The sequence below is a fragment of the Peromyscus leucopus genome, chromosome 1 (assembly GCF_004664715.2).
Source record: "Peromyscus leucopus breed LL Stock chromosome 1, UCI_PerLeu_2.1, whole genome shotgun sequence".
Lineage (NCBI taxonomy): Eukaryota > Metazoa > Chordata > Mammalia > Rodentia > Cricetidae > Peromyscus > Peromyscus leucopus.
In genome coordinates, this window is record NC_051063.1 from 85,163,466 (window position 1) to 85,184,795 (window position 21,330).

A 21,330-nucleotide genomic window follows, 5' to 3' on the forward strand; every position below is an offset into this window, starting at 1 on the left:
CCGGGCACTGTTACCTCCTCCAGAGAATTACAGAGCATGCTTTTCCAAACAGGATTTAGAGGAAGAAGTGGCAGATTTGTTTTATAACTTCGTCAAGGACTTCCCAGAGCTTACGTTTGGAATGATAGAAATAAAAAATGCCTTTGGGGGTTTCCAAGTAATCCTTGACAGCATCCTGGTGTTTAAAAAGGTAGGTCTTCATCCTATATGATCATGAGGGCCTTTCACTTCACACTATGTGATGGCATTTGGGGACATGCTCTGTCTCCATTGCCTGTGAACTAAGTGTTCCTGGACTAGTTGACTTGTGAGAAATCTGTTTTCTGGACCCCCATCTCCCACCCCACCACATTTCCTGCTTCTCTGCCTCTGCCAGTATCTGTCATTCATCAAGACTCAATCCCACTAACTTTCTTTTTCTGGTTCATGTTTTCCTATCCATCTCTATCAACAATTAGCATCTCCATCTAGACTTCACTTAACTCCAGATTTTGGTATGTAGAACCAGATAGTTCATCATGGTTCATGTCAAAGTCATAATCTCCTCTCCAAGTTCTTTTAAGACTTGGAGAGTCACCAGGCATGGTGGCTCATGCTTTTAATCCCAGCACGTGGGAGGCAGAGGTAGCCAGATCTCTGTGAGTTCAAGGCCACCCTGGTCTTCAGAACCAGTTCCAGTCAGAGCTGTTACACAGAGAAACAAACAAACAAAAAAGACTTGGAGAGTAATAGTGAAGAGTGCCACCATCCCCTCATTTAGTGGAGGAAGCCAGAAATGCTAGGTTTCCTTCTAATATCCCCCATTTCTCCACCCCTCCATCACAACCAATCCAAATATTCACATGCAAGATGTCCCCAGGGTCTACCACTTCTCCACATCTCTACTGTGACCATCCTGGATAAAGTGACCACCATCTCCATTAGAACAGTCTTCAAACTGGTCTGCTCTGGTCTGCAGAAGAATATTCTTTCCAAAATTGAAATCTGATGGTCATGTTCTTCCTCCTCTCAGAAAGTCCTTTAATGCTTTGTGTAAGAAGGTGTGCATGGTGTATGTATGTATGGTACATGCATGTGATGTGTATCTGTGCACATGTGGAAGCTAGAGCAGGATATTGGTGTCCTCCTCTATTGTCTTGGGGCGGGAGTCTCTCACTGAACTGTGCTGTGGATGATTGATTGATAAATGAAACACTGATTGGCCAGTAGCCAGACAGGAAGTATAGATGGGACAAAGAGAGAGGAGAGGACTGGGAAGTGGAAGGCTGAGGCAGAGAGATGCTGTGCCACGATGAGGAGCAGGATGTAAAGTACCAGTAAGCCACGAGCTATGTGGCAAAGTATGGATTAATATATGGGTTAATTTAAGATATAAGAACAGCTAGCTAGAAGCCTGAGCCATTAGTCCAAACAGTTTAAATAATATAAGCATCTGTGTGTTTAGTTTATAAGTGGGCTTGGCGGACCCAGACAGAAAACTCTCCAGCTACAGAACTGGAAGCTCACTGATCCTTTGTTAGAAGAATAAAGACTCAAATTCTTAATCAGGTCTACAAGACCTTCCACAGCCTGAGCTCATTTAGTGATCCACCCCCCAGCCCTGAGATCTAGACCTGAGCTTTCCACGTGGTACCAGTAATCTTTAACTATATAGATGATTTGACTATTTAGATGAAAAGTAATTAAGTTAAAGTTTTAGTTTCTGTGTCAGATTTTTGTCCTTGAAATACTTGAGAAAAACAAGTCAGGGAGGAAATATTCACACTCATTGTTTTAATCTATCATTCCTGGGAGGACTGGTGGAGCAGAGTGCTCACGTCACAACAGTGGAAGCAGAGAGAGGGATGTCTGTGCTGCATGGCTTCTTCCTTTTTCCCCTCTTCTTCAGTCTGGATGCCTTGCCTGTGGAATGGTGCGGCCCACATTTGGGGACATCTTCTCCTTAGTTAATCCTCTCTGGAAACACCATACAGACACACCCAGAAAAGTCTTACTGATCTTCTAATCAAACTGATACTAGATAGGCTGCCAGAGTTCCTTGGCCATACAAGGCACATTTCCAGTACATTGGAGCCACTTGGGGCCAGTTGGCTGCTCTGCAAAATAGCACAGACACTAGAGCATTTTCCCCATTGCAGACCATTCTGTGGGACTTCAAGTCATGCCTTCTTGTCTCCCCACACAAAGTCAGATTTGTACAATAGCTATTTTACTTACAAATTAGTAAGTATCTGAGGCCACATTTGATATGTGGAGTGATGCTTCATGACCCTCAGAGGTGGCACTCAGCCTTATCTTTTTCTCTTGGGCCCATAGAAGTCATGGAAAAGGTTTTAAGATGGAGACTAAAAAGTCTTTTGAATGGGACAACATGGAGTCAGAATAGATCTGAATACATATAGAACTCTAATATATGGCAAAGATAATAATTGAGACTAGAAGAGAAAAGACTGTTATTAAATGTAGGGTGTTGAGAATAACCAGGTAGCAGAGTAGGGAAAACACTGAAGCTGTAGTCAGGCAGCACACTGTATGACCCCGATTCAAAACTGTAGCTTGTGAATATGTGACGGTATATGACAGTTTGCTTTCTTCATTTGTTATTGTTTGAATTTTATTTTACATACATGGGTGTTTAGCTTCTAGGTATATCTGAGCACCTTGGAGACCAGAATAGGGCATTGTATCTCCTGGAACTGGAATTACAGAAGGTTGTGAGCTACCATATGGGAATAGAACCCAGATCTTTTGGAAGAGCAGCTGGTGCTCCTAACCACTGAACCATCTCTCCAGCCCCAAGTTTGTTTCCTATACATTTTGTATAGGAATTTGGAGCCCCTTAACAAAGCATGGAGAAACCCTATTAAACTTCTGTTAAATGTGTACTGTTTACATGTCTACCTATCTAAAGTTTTGCAGAGTAAACCAATTACAAAATCAAAAGCCAAATAGCAACTATGAAAAATATATTCTAGGTATTTTTGTATTTATTATGATAAATGCATTTATTATTTGGATTCTGTATTATACCTACAAGTAGAGAGGTATTTTTTTATTAATTTTATTATAATGATTGTTACTTTTTTGTTTTTGTTTTTGTTTTCAAGACAGGGTTTCTCTGTGTAGTTTTGTACCTTTCCTGGAACTCATTTTGTAGACCAGGCTGGCTTTGAACTCACAGAGATCTGCCTGCCTCTGCCTCCTGGGTGCTGGGATTAAAGGCATGTGCCACCACCACCTGGCAATGATTGTTACTTTTAAAATTACAATTATACAATCCACCCCTTTGATTTCCTCCCTCCAACCCCTCCCATGAATCCTGTTCTCTCTCAAATTCATGGCCTCCTTTTCTTTAGTTGTTTAGACATATACACATATATCATAACTAAATACATAGATACAACCTCCTGAGTCTGAATAATGTTATAGGAAGGTATATCTTAAGCAGCTAAGAATGTGAACACTATGGTTAGACTGCCCATTTTTAAATCCTGGCTCTGGGGTTGGGGGTATGATTCAATGGTAGAGTATACGCTTAGTACATGTAAAGCTCAGGACTCAATCCTAGCACTAACTAGATAAGTAACTCCTGGGTCCATCTTTTACTTAGTAATTTCAGAGAGGTTATTTTACTTCTCTGTGCCATAGTTTTCTCACGTGCAAAGTGGGAGAGATGTGAATACAACAAAGAAAGAAAGAAAAAGAAGAAAGGGAAAAAGTGGGAGGGCAATATTAGAGCAGAGTTTGGGAGATACTGAGGACTAAGTAAACTGATGTGTATACTATGTTTGCAACTGTGGCTGGCACAGCACGAGCTCTCTAATCAGTATTGACTGCTGATATAACCAGTAAAGACACGGAACTTTATCCAGAGGATAACTTGGGGCCATAACACATTGAAGCAAGAAAACAATAACAAGAATCAGATTTGTGTTCTAACAACATCAGGCTAGTTGTTGTTGTTGTTGTTGGTGGTGGTGGTGGTGTGTGTATAGAATTCAGTAGGGGGAGCACTTTGAGAGTCTAGCTGAGAAATTTGTACCAAATTAGGACTGGTGGGGATGAAGAGAGCATGGAATACTCAGACTGTAAACAATCACATTACCCCCATGTTTATCCAGATCCTTCTGGAAGCTGTTATATAGCAGGATTAGATATGCCACCTGTTCATTAGGGGAATAAGCATAGAGGTGAGGTACTTAGAGAACCTTCAGACCACAGTGCAGGTGTGACCCTGTTGTAGTTAGGAATGCTGATAGATCACCTCTGATCAGAGGTACCTCTCAGGATCTCCCTGACCTGGGTTTGCCTTTGTAGCCCTGATGCCTTTGACCATTGTTTGGTGGCAAGGTGGCATGGTGTTCAGCAGTATTACATGTGTTTTGGTGGATTTTAGAGCACAACAGCTGGGATTGTCAGTCAGTCAGATTCCTTATCACATACCCACATTCAACACACAGATTGGTTTGCTCAATGTTCTTATTCATCAAGTACTTGGGTTATCTACTACACCTGCCGGCATCCTCAGTGTTTTACCTTCATCCTGGGTTTGGGGGGATGCTATTGACATTTGTTAGGTGTATATATTATGAAAGCTACTGCCCTCTAACATGCCTTTTCTTTGGCTCAAGGGAAAAATTGTGAAACGTCAAGAGCTTATTAATGACAATACCGACAAAGATTTTATCAATCAGGTTGTGAAACAGCAGCTCACAGAATTTGTGATTGAATATAACCCTGAGGTCAGTGGGCAAAGGGGTCCTGGGAGGACTTCAGGGACCCTTGTGTGTACTTTGAATGACATGTTTTCCTTGCAATTTCAGAATAAGGAACTGATTTATGAACTGAACATCTTGAATCACATGCTGCTCTTTATCTCCAAAAACTCAGAGCCGTACAGCGTCATAATCCGGCATTACAGAATGATTCCAAAGGAATTCCAGAACAAGGTTTGTAGAGCAACCTAGTGTTGTTGGAGACACTTGGATGGGCACACAGGAGCACCAGACTCTGAGGGTAGTTGTCTTTTCTACTCACTATAAATTAATTCAGGAATGATTTGTGTATAATTTGCATATATTTCATGATTTACATACCAACACTATATCATATTTACTATTTTATTTCAGATAACTCTGTTCCATTCTTTCTTTGCAGGGAGCCAAGCCTACAGTCTTTCACTCATCTTAATAAATACACTAAAGGTGTTCCTTCAACTTCTATGTTCTACATAAACTCTAACTTTAACCTAGAAAATTCACATCCCAAACAATGAGCTAAAGTAAACTTCCTGGTGCTGGTAATTGGTATCCTCACCCCCTATGCCCTATACCTATGTGTAGCTCACCTACTGGCAGCTGGACTATGAAAGATCTTTTTTCATTTAAAGTTATTCTGAAATTAAATGAAATAATAATCTTGAAATGTAAACGTGGAGTAAAGACTGAAGCATAAACACACTTAACAGGTATATTTTGTCCCAACACACTGGTTTTTCAGAAAGACACTTCTAATCACAGATACTTCTTGCAAATATTAATCTATCTTGTTTTTCATTTTTATACTTTTAGATATTTAATGTGACTGTGACCTGATGGCTCTTTTGACTTCTCACAAGCTATATTATCAATACTTAATCATATTTAATTAAAATATTATTAGTATATATATGTATATAAATGTACATGTGCATATGTATTCCACAACGTGTATGGAGGTCTGGGAACAGCTGTTCTCTCTTTCTACCATGTGGGTCCTGGAAATTTAACTCCAATTGTCAGGTTTGGTAGTAGGTATTTTTACCTGCTGAGCTATCTTTCTGGCTCTCAACTATATTTCCTCATTTTTTCCTTTAACCCTTTAGTGCAGCTGGAATTTATTTTGGGACAAATCGGGAGATGAAATTCTAAATTCTTATTGCCACAACCAGAGAGTGTTCCAAATGTCATTACTATCTGAGCTACAGATTAAGAGTTTGGCTGAAACTGTCCCACTAAACCTTATCTTATGTCCATCTTACCACCCACTGTACTCAAGCACCTGGAGTATAGAGATAAGTGGTACTTATTGGGTATGTTTAAGATGGTTTAACAGTCTGTTCTGGTTTTTGGAGTTTCCCTAGCATCCAGAAGACTGGAACATTGTCTTTTGTGGGCAAACTTTTGGATGGATGAATGATCTAAAAGTATGTGACAGCAGGTGTCTGCAGAGCCTCTAACTCATCTCCTTGCATCCACTCTTGCTTCTTTTCTGCAGTTATTCTTACTATTTGACAATTTCCACCATGACACTCTCTGGCTTGATTCCATCTTTATTCTGATCAAACCAGACCCAAGATTCTTGTTGGACTTCTGATCTCACTTTTCATTTTTATAGCATCAGATTTCATCTCCTATGATGCTCTCCATCATGGTGCTGATAGCTTACCTTTCTAGAACATTCTATTCTCTATGCTTTTTTGCTACTAAAGCTTTCCTTTGCATTGAGTTTCTACTTGCTGGATCACTGTCCCTGTTCTGTTTGCAAAAACAGATTCTTCTCCTGGCCCCCTAACTTTACTGAGCAGATGTCTCACCTCATCTGCATGGTTACTCTACCCCATCCCTCTATTGCGCTTTCCAATCTTTACTTGTCATTATTAAATGAACTTCTCATCCATTTCCTCCACTAGAATGTGAGTTCCACAGAGCAGAGAGTCCATCTTCTGTACAATACTGTGTCCCTAGTGTCCAGTTAAATGTGAATATTCAGTATGTGGATGTGTGAATAATGGACTTTGGGTTTCCTTCGTAGAGTAATTTTGAATTCGCATGTAGTAAATAAACCTTCTACCTGCCACTCACCAAATCAGGCCTTTGAACACATCCTTAAAGCAATCCTCTAAAGCAATATGATCAGAATCACCATTTTATAGACAAGGAAATCGAGGTATGGAACAAGGATGAATGCTCAGGCCAGCTTGCTCAATTCCTGAAGCTGTGTGGATTTTGCATAGCACAGGGAGGCTGGGGAGGCTGGTGGTCTGCTCCAGGTGTGGGAAGGAGTCTGCCTGGAGGCACTTTGGAGGCCTTGCTGTTTGAGTTTCCTTAGTTCCTAGCTTCTCAACTGTTCCTTCCCCTTGACAAGGGGTCCAGACTCATTTCAGGAATTTTTCCTTGATTTGGCAGATCCTTTTCATTCTTGTGAATTCGGATGAACCCAAAAACAAACGCGTCTTCGAGCACTTCCGGATCTCAACAGTCAATGTCCCATCTGTTCAAATCCTGAACATAACCTCTGATACCAGATACAAAATGCCCACAGATGATATAACCTACGAAAACCTCAAGAAATTCTGCCTCAGCTTCCTCAGCAAAACTGCCAAGGTAAGCTGACTCTCAGGTAAGTCGTGTCTAGAACCTCAGAACCTCCTAACAGTTTTGCTGGTTTCATTAACCAGCAAAGAAATAGAACGAAGACCATCCCAAGGTTCAATGTGGCACAGTCTCTGCATTTTCCACCTTCAATCACTGCAGCTTGTGGCTTCTTCTGAGGCTGGAAATTCACTACCAGTTCTTAAAATTCCCAGTAGAAGTTCAGATGTACTAGAAACTGACTTGTCTGCTGAAGGAGGCTTTAATCCTTCCTGCAGCCTCTTCTTGGAAAATCCACTTGACCTTGGGTTAGAGGAGAAGGAGATGAGGCAAATAGCAGCCAGGATTTGGCCTCAAGAGCTTCAGAGACTTTTAGGTTGTGTGGGGTGGAGAGACATCATCCATGCTGCTGAAAGGGTAGGTTCAGGAAGTTAACTATAAGCACACCTACTGAGTAACCATGTTTATTTTACAAACTGAAATATCTTTGAGAGTAAATGGAGAATCCTTCAAACATGTTCTAGATAATGACAGGAGTTCATGGCGAGTCTTCAGGTAACTCCACATCTCTGGAGACCTTACCTCTGGCTGCTTCCATTTCCTTTTGCCTATTCCATATTTCCATGTTTCCTCCTCTACATTCTTCTCAAGGAGAAGCTCTTCTCTGACTCACATGATTGTGAGGTCAAATGGAAAAGCTGGTGTCCTTCCTGGTACTTCCAAATCATTTCTCCTTCTAGTGTCTAACATCCGACAGTCTTTGCCTTTCATGCTTTGGGTATTGTACCACTTGCTTCCATCCCTTGTTGCTGTCCTCTGACCATCCCCTCCCCTCTCTCTGAGGATGAGGGGTCCTCAGTAGAGACTACCTCCATGCTGCTTCGTTTCATTCCCAGGCACTAATATCCAACATGTTTATCTCTGTTCTCTACAAGTTGGTAAGCATACAGCATTTCAGCCTTCTGCTCATGTGCTCATTACCTATAACTGGAAGTTCCTCCAAAGACCCCATTTCAAGCTTCTTCTCCTCTTAGTTCCCTTCTCCACTGACCACACTACTAAAGAGCCTCACCCAATGACCTTCAACATTTGGAACCTATTTCCATCTCTCTGGTACCTTCTCCATGAACTTGGAATCTATGGTTTATCACTCTGATAACTTCCTCATCCTTTCCACGTCTCACTTCTTCTATACCCTGAAGGTATAAAAGGCATATATACCTCCAAGCAGAAATCCAACTCCTGTTGAACCCATTTAAGTTCTGTACTACTTCTATAGTAACGCTGGAGAGGAGCAACTCTACCACGAGACTGACTGACCTTGTGGACACACCAACCAAACTTCCCTCTACCAAGAAATGCCTCAGCCTCTCTGTGTAAATCCCTCTAAAGATATTTATCTCATTACCTTTAGGTCAATTTCTCTTCCAGTCCCATTCCTACCTTCACTCTCAACTCAGCACTCTACCAATACATCATCAAGGAAAGAGAACCTCACTTTCCATGATCACATCCTCAACATGCCTGAGACTCTCCCTAGCCTCCTCTTCTCAATAGTTAGATGTAAGGTCTTTTTCCACCCTTCAAAGGACAACACATTCTCTTGTGCTCCTGGAATATAGATAAACATCCTCCACGTGACTAGCGATCTCTGTCTGATCTGCCTAGTCCTAATTCTTCGCTGTTTGCGTCATTGCTCATCTTCCATGTCCAGTCTCCCCCCACCCACATTTATGTGTCCAGTGAAAGAGCCTTGAAGTCATTTCTGGAGGTTATGAGGTAGAGGATGGATTTGGTACCACTAAAAAAAAGCTAAAGTTTGACAGAAGCCAGGCAGCAAGGACTTCATATGTACATTAAAGACTTGGCATCTCATATGCAAGGAGAAAACAGCTCTCCATGATCAAAATAGAGCCCTGACTGTAGAAAGTAAAGGCATGGAGTGGATTTGGAGAAGATGCAGGGGAATCCATGTGAGAAGCATGGGCTGTCTAGACTAAGATAGCCACAGGTAAAATGGAAAAGAGGGTATAGACTCAAGAGATACCCAGGAGTCAGTGGTATTATAGAAAAATATAAGATTTCTAAAACAATCTTTAAGCCAAAACAGCTGATGAATCCATTCTTTCTGTCCATTTAAAAATTCTTTACTGAGGTCTTTCTATGTGCTGACACTTGATGAGAAGGTCCTTTAAGGCACCCTCTAGCATGGTAGAAAAGGAATTGATAATGTTCTGAAGGTAACACAAGGGGACATTTCAAAGAACTCATCATCTTGAAGAACAAATTTGAGTTCACTAGATAGAGGAAGGAGAGTAGAGCTTGAAGAAGGCCTTCCAGGCTGTGGGAAGAACATACCAGCCTGAGGTGGAAGACAGTTAGGCTTTGGGGCCAACTGATTATCAGTACAGATAAAGAAAGCCAAGATGCAAAATGGTAATGAATTTGGGGGAGGCTGGCACAGAAATGCCTTGGTCTTGACTCTCACAGTTATTGGGGACAAGCGTTGTTTTCAAGCAGTCTAGTTGAGATGCTAATGGCGTAAGTTCTACTGTCATCTGAGAATCCTGAGAATCATAGATGTGGATAAATTGCAGCCCAGAGCTCTGACTCCCCCTTAGTGCTCTGATTCCCTTCAGCTCTCTGACCCCCTTGAGAACTCTGACTCCCCGCCCCCCCAGCTCTCTGACCCCTGTCTGCTCTGGACAATGCAGAGCTAACACTGAGTTTGTGATTATCGCTGCATTTCTAACTTTTCGAGAGTTTGCCTTTTGTTGTTTGTAATTGGGGGTGGGGACTCCAGCTGCTTGTTCTTTGCTGGAGTGAAGAGTGTTAGACGTCTTCAATTTGCTTCCTAGAAACACAAAACCAGTGAAGAGATTCCAAAATATTGGGACCAAGGGCCAGTTAAGAAGCTTGTGGGGAAGAACTTCAATGTGGTTGTCTTGGATAAGGAGAAGGACGTGTTTGTGATGTTCTGTAAGTATCTCTATGGAGACAATGAGAGATGAAGGGCCCCAATATTACTTTTCAAGTATTGCTTCTGAATTCTTGGGCGGTGCAGTCTCCAAACCCATAAACTCTGAAACCATGCTAAAGATTGTCTCCTCTCTCTCAAGATCAAGACACCAGCAGCCATAGGCAACTTGGTGCCCCCAAATTAATTCTTAGCATGTCTGACTGCTTTCCACATAATCCAGTCCTATGACAATTTGTAACAGAAACACTGGTGGCTAACATTAACATGGTTTTGTTGGATACAGCAGTACATTAGGACTCAGGCTTGAGTCATTGTATACCTATGTCATTTAATTCCCCACTACATCCTCTTAGAAGCAGCTCTTATGCCTCCCATGTATGGATCACTCAGCAGAATCTCAGTGAAGAAGCATTCCCAGTATCACTAAGTGTTGAGAATAGGAGTGGAACATTTTTAGTCTGGCTCCAGCACCTACATTCGTACTATCATCTAGCATTTCCCTACTTTGGGCCTTATGACTCATCTAATGGCCCCTGTGAAGCAGGGGCACACATGTTTCATATCAAGGAGTTTGTATAGTGTACAGCATGTTGTAAGCACTCTACAAGTGATGACTGCTGTTACTTCCATTATAATTATCCCCACTACTTGTCTAAGGACTACCACCCTTTCCCATCAGCTCTAATTTATATGCCAGCCCCCCAAACTGGAGCCTTCTCTCCATGAGACACTGGAGAAGGTGACTCCAAAGCTACTTCAGACAGGCAAAGGTACTACTTAGTGAGCTTGTACACTGAGCTAGGCTGAAGTGTAGCATGTGGTATATTACAGCAAGGCTGTGAGGAAGGCACAGTGGCGTTCTCCTTGACACAGGTCAAGGTCACTTGGTAAGTGCGAAGACCAAAAGGGAAGCCATTCCTGTGCTGCTTCCATCATGCACCTTGTCACAACCTCCACTGACAGCACTTCTGAGAGCTGTGCAGCTGAGTCACAGCAAACTGCTCCCTTTTATCACAGAGCTGGGGCAGCCTTTCTCTACTTACTTGACACACAGAGTTCTGAGAACACTCATTTGCTTTTGATAAAAGGCAAGACCAGCCTCGTTTTCTTGGAAGTAGGCCTGTTGGATTGCACCCTAGGGCTTCAGCTATTATCCCCTGTGTTCTTAGCCATCAGGCCCCAGGGGTTCTCTGGGTGCTATAGGCAGGAGGTTTGGTCACAGGGGGCACTTGGCTGGTAAATGGATAGATGGGCTTGCAGAAGTGTAATGTCAGGGCCTCTGGGGTCACTCCTCCCACAGAGTAAAACTCTTGAGTTCTGAGCTACAGACGAAGGCAAACCAGTGAGGTCTGGCTTTCCCTGTTTTGGATCTGTGCTCTGGTCTTTTTCCAAAGGGCCAGCTGTCTGGCCACTCACAGCTCAAGGAACTTTCCACAAGAAAGGCCAGTGTCCCTTGCCAAGGGTAGTTGTCACAATTTTAGAGCATACCTGTTCAGTATTTTGGGCATGTTCTCTTCCAAGGGACTGAAAGGCATGTTATATTATATATACATGTGTGTGTGTATGTATGTATGTATGTATGTATGTATGTATGTATGTATGTATTATGTAACATTATGCTATGCCATATTTGTAGTACAATCACACCCACGTGACCTGTCTTCAAGTCCTATTCCCTTTGCTTAATTTTCTGGATGACCTTGGTCAAGTAGCTTAACTTCTGTGCTATAAACACACACATTCTCTCTTAGACATAACAGCAGCATAAATATTTTCCCTTCAACTGGAGTGGAACACTATGTCAAAAGGAAGTTGTTTTTTTTTTTAAAGAACATATTAACACATCAGAAAATGTTAATGTCCAGGAAGAATAGGACTAGGCTGTTTATTATTCTTATTTACTTAATAGTGACCATATACTGAGATATACAATATGGCATGAGTGAAAGAGAGTGTGAGTTGCTGAGTAAATGCATGGTAAGAAGAACACAGTGGTGCTATGTAGCATCAGCTTTCAGAGTCCTGGACAAGAGGAGCTGAGCAAGAACCTTCTTTTCCAGATGCACCTTGGTCTGAGAAGTGCAAGGTACTGTTACCGCTGCTGGAAGAGTTGGGCATAAAGTATCAAAATCACTCCACAGTCATCATTGCCAAGATGGATATAACAGCAAATGACATTCAGCTGGAGAACCCAGATCAGTACCCGTTCTTTAGGCTTTTCCCTACCGACTCACAAGAGGTGAGGGGCTCTTAGGATCACATAATTGAAAATGTTATACCATCCCCAGGAACTCAGCTTCTCTCCAGCTCAGCCCTCTCCTGAACATTCTCAGCTCCAGTCCCTGTTCAGAGTATTTTCCAGCATATTCCACTGAAGTTCTGGGACTTGTTATAGTTGCACACTACTTGAGGCCATTGCTTATTGTTGACCAATTGCTGTGACAAATGGATGTGGATGTTTTGATTGGACAGTGATAAGTTTCCTCTAGTACTGAGGCTGAGCTCTCCACAAGCTACAGAGAATAAAGTAAGGACCTCTTTATAGGAATATTGGGGTGGAATGTTACCAAATTAAAGAATGTGTGCCAGACACCGACAATCCTCTTTACACCTGGGCATTCTGGTTCTTGTGCAACCATCACCAAGGCTGGTGGAACATACTCTCTATTGATGGAGAAGAGTATCAATCAAAGGAGCATGAGCCAAGGTCCTTGCTCCAGACAAGAGTGGATGACTGGGAGGCAAAGTCACAATGACATAGGTCCACCTATGCATGGAATGGGAGAGCAGAATCTGGAGGAGAGATATGGGTAAAGTCTCCATGCACACTTGGGACTCTGGAGAATGGTAGAGATTTAAATTAAAGGAGTGGTTATGAACGCTTTAAGTAGGATGTGTAACATGAGCGATGAGGTGGGCAGGATGTTCAGGGCACTGTGAGAAGCCATCCCAGTGCAGAAGGTACATGTAGAAAAGCTGTAGAAAATGATGTTAGATTGACAGGGTGAGGCTGTCACCAATCTTAAGTTCTACAGTAAAGAGCTTTAACAACCAGTGGGTAGTAAGTAGCTTTCTAATCCCCTTAAAGACCCACAAAGGAAAGGAAACTATTATGAATGCTGACCATGCAGTAGGTAAAATAACAGCTGTTTTTCTTATTCTTGTAATAACACTACTAATACCAGCTACTCGTAGGAGCAAATGGGTGTGGTAATTACCACAATCAACCAAATGCTGCTTTAAGCCCAAGTCCTATATTAGCTCATTTAATCCAACAACGCTGTGGGGAAGCTCCGGAAATTAACGCCATATGAGGAAACTGATTCATAAGTTCAGTAAGCAGGCCACACTGGTAAGTAATGCAGCCAAGGGTTAGACCTATAATGTGTGGCTTCATAGTTCATATGTGACCCTTTCCTCATACACTGATGAAAGAGTTTTTAACCTTATTTCAGAGGCAAGGCAAAGGAGGCTCAGAGAGACTAGGTGGTTTTTGGTAGGTCTAGATTGTCAGGAATTTGATCCTGAGTTTCTTTTTGTAACACTATATGAGCAACTTACAAGAGGAGGCTCCCATCCTAACCCTGCTTTGCTGTCTTCCTAGGCTGTCCCGTACAAAGGAGAACACACCATGAAGGGCTTCTGTGACTTCCTGGAACACCATGTCAAGATTAGGATCGAGGAAGAGGATGAGGTAAGGGGCACAGTTACAGGCTGGATCTTCTCTCCCACACACAATTCCCAGGAAGCCAAGGGCCCATCTGAAAACTATGCCTTGAGTTCTATCAGTTATTTCATTCTTCCCGGAGATGGTTTTGAGGCTGCAGGCACAACCATCCACTTTGAGTGAGCTCACTGGTTATTTTAAGGGATCTTGTCACAAGGCAGTAGAAATGGCAGTCACTAGAAAACAGACTCTGCATTAACATACAGCCTTCAAAACAGCCTGCTTGTCACTTTCCTGAGATGGTAATCAAATGTCTCATGGAAGTCTGCCCTTGACATCGCTGTACTGATGGATGTGACCACAGTTTCCCTTTTTTCCTAACCATGCCACAGTGAGCTACAAGGTGCCATTTTAATCAGTTAGGATGCTTTTTGTTGCTAATATAAAAGATACTCCTCACCTGCTTCAGCAGCAATGGGTGTTTCATCCCATTTACCTAGTAGGGCATTTGGCACAGATGGATCCAGAGGCTCACATCTGCTCTCTGTCTTCCCATGTGTTTTCTTCCGTCTTGGCAGTTTTCTCAAGCAGTCACTTCCCCATAAACAGTAACTATGAGCCTATGACTCCAAACTTACCTCCTCCCGGTTTAATAAGATCTACTTTTCAGTAGTTGCAACATGTAGGCTGGAGAGGGATCTTGCTAACTAACCCAAAGTCACCTGCTTTGTCTTGGCGTTAGGGGCTAGGTAGTCACACCTGTCATTGGGAGAAGTGTGCCCCCTGACGAAGGGGTCAAAACCACAGTTGGGCACTTTATCATCTCACTGTATCTATGAGGACACTTAAGCCAAACATGATTCTTTCTGGGCTCATGCAGAAGAGCCTTACCAATTGTCACCACAATGATCACACATATTTCTTTATTCCCCTTCCCCTTCCCTCTCTTGTTCCCACATGTTCTTTAACAGCTATTGTCCATTGAGCAAAATGAAGAGCTAGAGGAGGAAGTGATAGCTGAGCCAGAGACCCAGCTCACAGAGAAGTCGCCTGAGCAGCAGTTGCCCAAGCTGGAGGAGGCAGCCAAACAAGACAGGCAAGCGAAAGAGTCAGCCGTGCTGGAGAGCATGAGCAAGGCGGCAGAGTCAGTGGGAAGGAAGGAAACAGCTGAGCAGGAGGAGGAGGAGGCTCAAGGAAAGCCACCGCCTCCACCAGGGAGGAAGCTGGAAGTCAAAGAAGAGCTTTAGCTTCTCGGAATTCAGGACGGAAAGAGCCTAATCCTAGGCCCTGACATCAGTTTCTGAGCCAATCTACTCTGACAATGCCGTATATCATGTGGTAGGGTGGTTGGGTGGGTAGGGCTAGACAATAAAGTCCATGAATGTCTTTGATCTTCTTTACTCATTTTTCCTGATTAGTGCTAACTGGAAGAGCCACTTGGCCTGGAATTCAGCCAGGGCTGCAAGCGGAGCCATGATGGAAATATTGATTAATAGTTCTCAACTCCCCAACCTTTACCTCCATCACTAGAGGCCAGTTTCACTGCCCCATTTGCAGATGAGAAAATGGAGGCACAAAGAGATGAGTAATCATTCTGAATCACAAAGTTTGAGGACTGTTGAGAGTTGTATCTCTTTTTTTTTTTTTTTTGGTTTTTCGAGACAGGGTTTCTCTGTGTAGCTTTGCGCCTTTCCTGGGACTCACTTGGCAGCCCAGGCTGGCCTCGAACTCACAGAGATCCGCCTGGCTCTGCCTCCCGAGTGCTGGGATTAAAGGCGTGCGCCACCAACGCCCGGCCTATGAGAGTTGTATCTCTTACATCACTCTAGAGCTAGTCTGCTTCGTTACTTGCGCATACCACCTCCCACTCATTGGGCCCTTAGGAGTTTGGCTAAGTCTTGCAAATGAAGTGCATTGACCAGCTTATGGCACAATTTGGCACCATGAGAGATCCAACTCTAAGCTTGTTTCTAGATGTCTACATGCCAGTAAGTGACTTACTATCAAAATGTCTCATGACAGAATTATCCCCTGTGGTCCTTTCTCCTACTCCTATAAACTTGAAGATCCACATGATTTTACCTGTTTCCCCTCCGTGTGACTCCACATACTTCCTATGGGACTCCAGCCGCTTCCTTTCATGTGACTCACGCTGTTCTTTCTATGTGGCTCTGCTCACTTCTTTCCACACAGCTCCACCTAACTTCCCTGCATTGCTGAGAGCAGTCCACCATTTCTTGAGAGCAGAAGACTCAGAATTTATCTCTTTCCTGATACTCTACATACTCTCTCCATTTCCCCCTCACACCCCACATTCCTACAACTATGGAGACGTTTCCAAGCACCATAGCTCTCGGTGCTTACTGTGTCGGCCCCATCTCCATCCTCAGCTTCACAGCATTTAGACAATTTCCAACCTTTTTTTATTCCTGCGGTGTCTTGAGAGGCCCTGCAGATTGCTATTTCTCTCCAGTTCTCCCAGTTTCTATGCATCATCCACACTTCTTGTGTATTCTTTGAACACAACAAATTCTCTCCATAGGGTCGTTCCCTCTATCTGAGTGCATGTCCTCAGAATACCTTCCTCTGGTCCCCTTCCCCATCTTCACACAGCTGTGGTTTCATCATTCAGACCTTAAATGTTGCCATGTCTATGAGGCCCTCCAGGACACTAATATTTGAAAGCACTTTGCTATTTCATCAAGTAATTGCACAATGCCTGCTCCCACCCCACCATGACAGATCCATAAATACAGAGATACCACTTTCTTAGTGCCAGCTGTGTGTTCTGCGTGGTACATAGTAGATCCTCAATAAAAATGTCCTTGGAGCAAGTGGAATCATCATGTAGCACCCTCTCTCTGGGAGATACATTATTTCATAGTTGTCCCCAAGGAAGGAGGTAAGAATATTGTCCCCAGGCCCAGGCTGGTCTGCATTAACTGTTTCTAACATACTAATAACTAAGACTTAATGACATAAGACAACATGGACTTATTCTCAATTGGTTTGAGAGGCCAAAATCAGACATCAATTTCATGGGTTAGACTTGGTGCACACCTGTAAGTCCTGTGTTCAGGAGGCAGATACAGGGGGATTATGATTTATGATTCTGAGATGCCTAGTAAGATCCTATCTCAATTTTTTTTTCACACTGGGTTAAATATCAAGATTCATCAGGGTTGGTGCCCTCTGGAAGGAGCCTTTGCCTCGAAGTCTCCTGGGGGCTGCCTGTATGCCTTTGGCTTGTTCTTTATCCTGGAATCACTCTGACTTTATGTCTCAACCCTACATCTCATTCCTCTGCATCTATCTTCTAAGCACTGTTGCGATCACATCCAACCTTTAGGATTCCCGCCCCGTCTCTCTCTCCTCAACTTAACCACACCCACATAATACTTTTTATTCTGCAAAGCAATATTCACGGGTCCTAGGGATTAGGATGTCGGTATATTTATTTGGGGGTCATTATTTAGTCCTTTATATTCATATTGTTTATATGATTCATTTCATTGGGGGCTAATGGGACTTCTAGGGAGAAGTGAGGGGTATTATTATAGGGACTGTGCACTCTTAAAAGCCCTCTGGGCCGCCACTTTCCACCCATCTCACAAGGCAAAGTCTATTTGTATTTTTAGATCCCTGGAAGCCGTCCCCAACCCCCATACCTGACTTGCTCACATCCAGGTGAGGCAGGGAACAGCCTGGGGCCCTGGAACTCCGTGGAGCCAGATCCCCTATGGGGTTAGGTTTTAGTATTCAGGACACGGTGCAAGACTGACCTGCCTCCACCTCACAGCCATGTGGCTGCCGGTCAAAGGAGGGGTCCATGGGGACTGCTGAGATGAAATCATGTGTATCGGAGTCCAGGACAAGGAGTTAGATGGAGAGCAAGGCTGCAACATGCACGGTCCACAGGCGCACCTGGAGCCTCAGAGCTGGGGAGAGGAGAGACAGCCGAGAGATGGGGCACACATACCCCTCTGCTGGGAAGGGCTTCTCTCTTGGCTCATTTCCTGTTCCTTCCCAGTGAATCGACCTGTCACTTGAACCCCTTCTGTTTCGTCTACTCCGTTTCTCAAAAGCCACCATCCCCTCAATTCCAGCCTCCTGAAAAAGATGCACCCAGCTGTCACTCTAAGACCCTTCTGTGGCTGAGCATGGGACACTCTTTACCCTTCAGGAAACAAAGTTGGCCGAGGTGGTAAACCTGAACAGAATCCGGGCTGCAGTGTGCAGTGAGCACTAGCTAGCTCTGTAACCTTGGGAATTTACTCAGTTTCTCTGAACTTCAGTCTTCCCTCCTCTTTCACCGAGGCAACATTAAAGCAGTGTCTGGACATCTCTTGTCACCAAAGGAAGTTTCCAATACCAGGGATGAGTTACATCCAATCCAACTGTTGGCCAAAAGGGTCCTATGGGAAACTCCAAACAACCCATGCTATTACCAAGGCTTTGGGTGGCTCTCCACAAGCTGATAATAAGCCCTGTTTCAGAAGACAATACCTATACAACTCATTGAACATGGAGAAATCGAACTGGTGCCTGCAAAGAGCCTTCACCTCTACAGATGGGTATTCATGGTCCTAGAAGGTACTCTGTATTCCACCTTAGGAGAAAGGTCAACACCAACCCAGCCATAAATCCTTCAATCCACAAGAGTAACCTGCCTGCAAGATATGCTGCTGCAATAGTGGTATAGAGCTTGTGAGAGTAACCAAGCAATGTCTACTTTGAGTTAAGGCCCACTCCATAAGATGGAACACATACTCAATGGTGCTTGGGTGTCCAGGAACCTGAGGTCAGATAGGCTAGGGACCTAGGGGAAAACCTAATACTACTAAAAGGACTTAACAATAAATGACTCCTAATTCCATTCTGCTGTACTTAAGAACAGTGCCTTGCTCAGCCATCATCAGAGAAGCTTCCTCCCGCAGCAGATGGGAACAAATACAGAGACCCACAGCCAGACAATATGCAAAGAGTGAGAGAACTTGAAACACTCAACCCTGAAAGGGATGTCTCCAACAAATCCCTCCCCGTAGGGCTCAGGAAACCCTCAGAAGAGGAGGCAGAAAGAGTGTAAGAGCATCAAGAAGGGATGGAGGACACCCAAGAACCAAGGTCTTCCACTCAAGAATCAAGGCCTTCTAGATGCAACAGGGAGGGAGCACATGTGAACTCCCAGAGACCGTGGCAGCATGCACAGGGCCTGCACGGGTCTGCATCAGACGGATTCTAGAATTTAAAGGAGAAGTGGACACATGCCCCCACCCCTAACCCAGAAGCAGTCTCCAACTGACAATCTCTTGCACATGAAAATTAGTTTCCTCCAAGGGAGTTTCACTGGGTAAACAAACCACTCAAGTGCAGGCCCCATGCCCGGTATGAGATGGCCAACACAAAACGAACTCAATGTTATTTTGGGAGTTCTTTGTTTCATAATGTTAAGTCAAGGAGCTTTTTTTCCCTTCCTATCTCACAGGTCCTTTGCATATTTATTATGGTTTCCAGTTTGGGGTTTTCATGGGATTCCTGAGTGTGGGAATGTGCATGTGTCTGCACCTACATGTGTTTCCTGTGCTTTTTCTTTGGCTCTTTTTCTTATTTGGTTGTTTTGTCACTTTCTGATTTGTTTATTTTTGATGTATTTTATTATTATTCCTTAGAGGCCTGTTTGTTTACTAATGAGAGACAGAAACAGTGTGGACCTGGATGGGACAAGAAGTGGGAGGAATTGGCAGGAGCAGGGGAGAGGACTCCACAATCAAAGTATATTGTATATAAGAAAAAAACTATTTTTAATAAAAGAAAAAGCACTGTCTAACCCAAGAGAAGCACTTGGTAAACAATGGCTGTCACATCACTCAAATCAAATGCCCTGTCTATGTTGGTGAGTTAAGAGAGAAGAGTATTTCAGAGGACCCAAATCTCCTTTAAAACCAAGTATGATTGCATTTGGCAGCATGGATGTCTTTGGTGGCATGGAGTAATTTTAGTGGAGTTGGCACTTCAGAAAGCATACTGGTGTGAATTGGAGAGAGTATGTACATCCTTTGAGAAGTTTGGTCATAAAAAATAGGGTATAAAATAGCTTGGCAAGTGTGGGATCAAAGGAGTGTCACCAAAGGTTAGTCTATATAAGGAGAAGGGAATAAATGGAGATAAGGGAAGATATTGGAACACCTGAGGAGAGAGGGATCCCCCCAAGAAGTGAATGATGTGGCCTTTATCCCAAGGAGAAGAGATGCAGGTAGCCTGAGAAGATGAAGGTCCAACAGCATCCACGAAGGATGCCAGGAAGTCATCTAGTGTGTATAACTTACCAGAGGGGACAGGATTGAGGGAGGCAGGATGAGCAACAAAATGACTGATGGAGATACACCAAGGATGGTTCTTGTCTTAAATGTGGGTTTTGGCATTATGATGATAAGGCAAGGCCAAGGGCAGGGTGACACTGTCATCACGAAGGTATTTGTTATGTTCATGGATCCTAAGATAATGGGACATGGCATGCCATGGAGGCCAAGGGAATGGAGGAGGAAGGTATGTGCAGAAGTACCAGAGGAGTCAGGAAGAGAGTGGGAGGTATAGGTATACACAAGTCTTTGTTTTTTCTGTGTGTGTGTGTGTGTGTGTGTGTGTGTGTGTGTGATGTACTAGTGTGCATACATGTGTACATGAGCATGTAAAGGCCAGAGGCCAATCATGGGTACCATTCTTCAGGGCCTATCTACTTTGCTTTTGAGATAGGGTGTCTCACTGACCTGGAACTCATCAAGCAGGCTATACTGGCTGGCCAGCAAGCTTCAGGGATCTGCATGTCTCTGCCTCCCAGTGCTGGGATTACAATTGCACACCCTCACACCCAGAGTTTATGCGAGTGCTTGGGATTGAACACAAGTCCTTAAGCTTGTGTGGCAGACACTTTAGTGACTGAGTTACTTTCCTAGTACCCTACTTAGGTTTCTTCAGGTGGGAAAGGAGGGGTGGGCTAAGCAACTTTAGGACTGGTTGGTTTCATGAATTTCAGTGGGTTCTAGGAAATGGCAGCTGTATTCAGTTTTCTGGTTCCCAGCTGGCTTCCTGGGGTGATCAGAGCAGGGAACAGTAGCCCTGCCCAACAGCCCAACCAAGGAGACAGTACATACTCTCTCCAATTTGGACTAGAGGGTAGGTTATAAATTATTATTATTGTTGTTGTTATATTTTATTGTACTATTTGTGGCAGGGTCTCATGCATCTCAAGCTGTTCCAACTCACCATGTAGCTGACAATGGCTTTGAACTTCTGATCCTCTTGTCTCTACTCTCAAGGGCTCTGACTACACC

General features: G+C 43.5%; 1 protein-coding gene across 1 annotated transcript in view; it reads left to right on the forward strand.

The window, feature by feature from the left end:
- The window catches only part of Pdilt (protein disulfide isomerase like, testis expressed), a 41,385-nt gene extending 25,995 nt beyond the window's left edge, over positions 1 to 15,390 (forward strand). Inside the window, exons 5-12 of the mRNA XM_028867913.2 lie at positions 53 to 190; positions 4,632 to 4,742; positions 4,824 to 4,949; positions 7,167 to 7,364; positions 10,211 to 10,331; positions 12,393 to 12,571; positions 13,937 to 14,026; positions 14,971 to 15,390. Of these exons, the coding sequence (XP_028723746.1) occupies positions 53 to 190; positions 4,632 to 4,742; positions 4,824 to 4,949; positions 7,167 to 7,364; positions 10,211 to 10,331; positions 12,393 to 12,571; positions 13,937 to 14,026; positions 14,971 to 15,246 (1,239 nt within the window). The 3' untranslated portion in view covers positions 15,247 to 15,390. The remainder of the gene's footprint in view (positions 1 to 52; positions 191 to 4,631; positions 4,743 to 4,823; positions 4,950 to 7,166; positions 7,365 to 10,210; positions 10,332 to 12,392; positions 12,572 to 13,936; positions 14,027 to 14,970) is intronic.
- Positions 15,391 to 21,330: the final 5,940 nt, after the last annotated feature.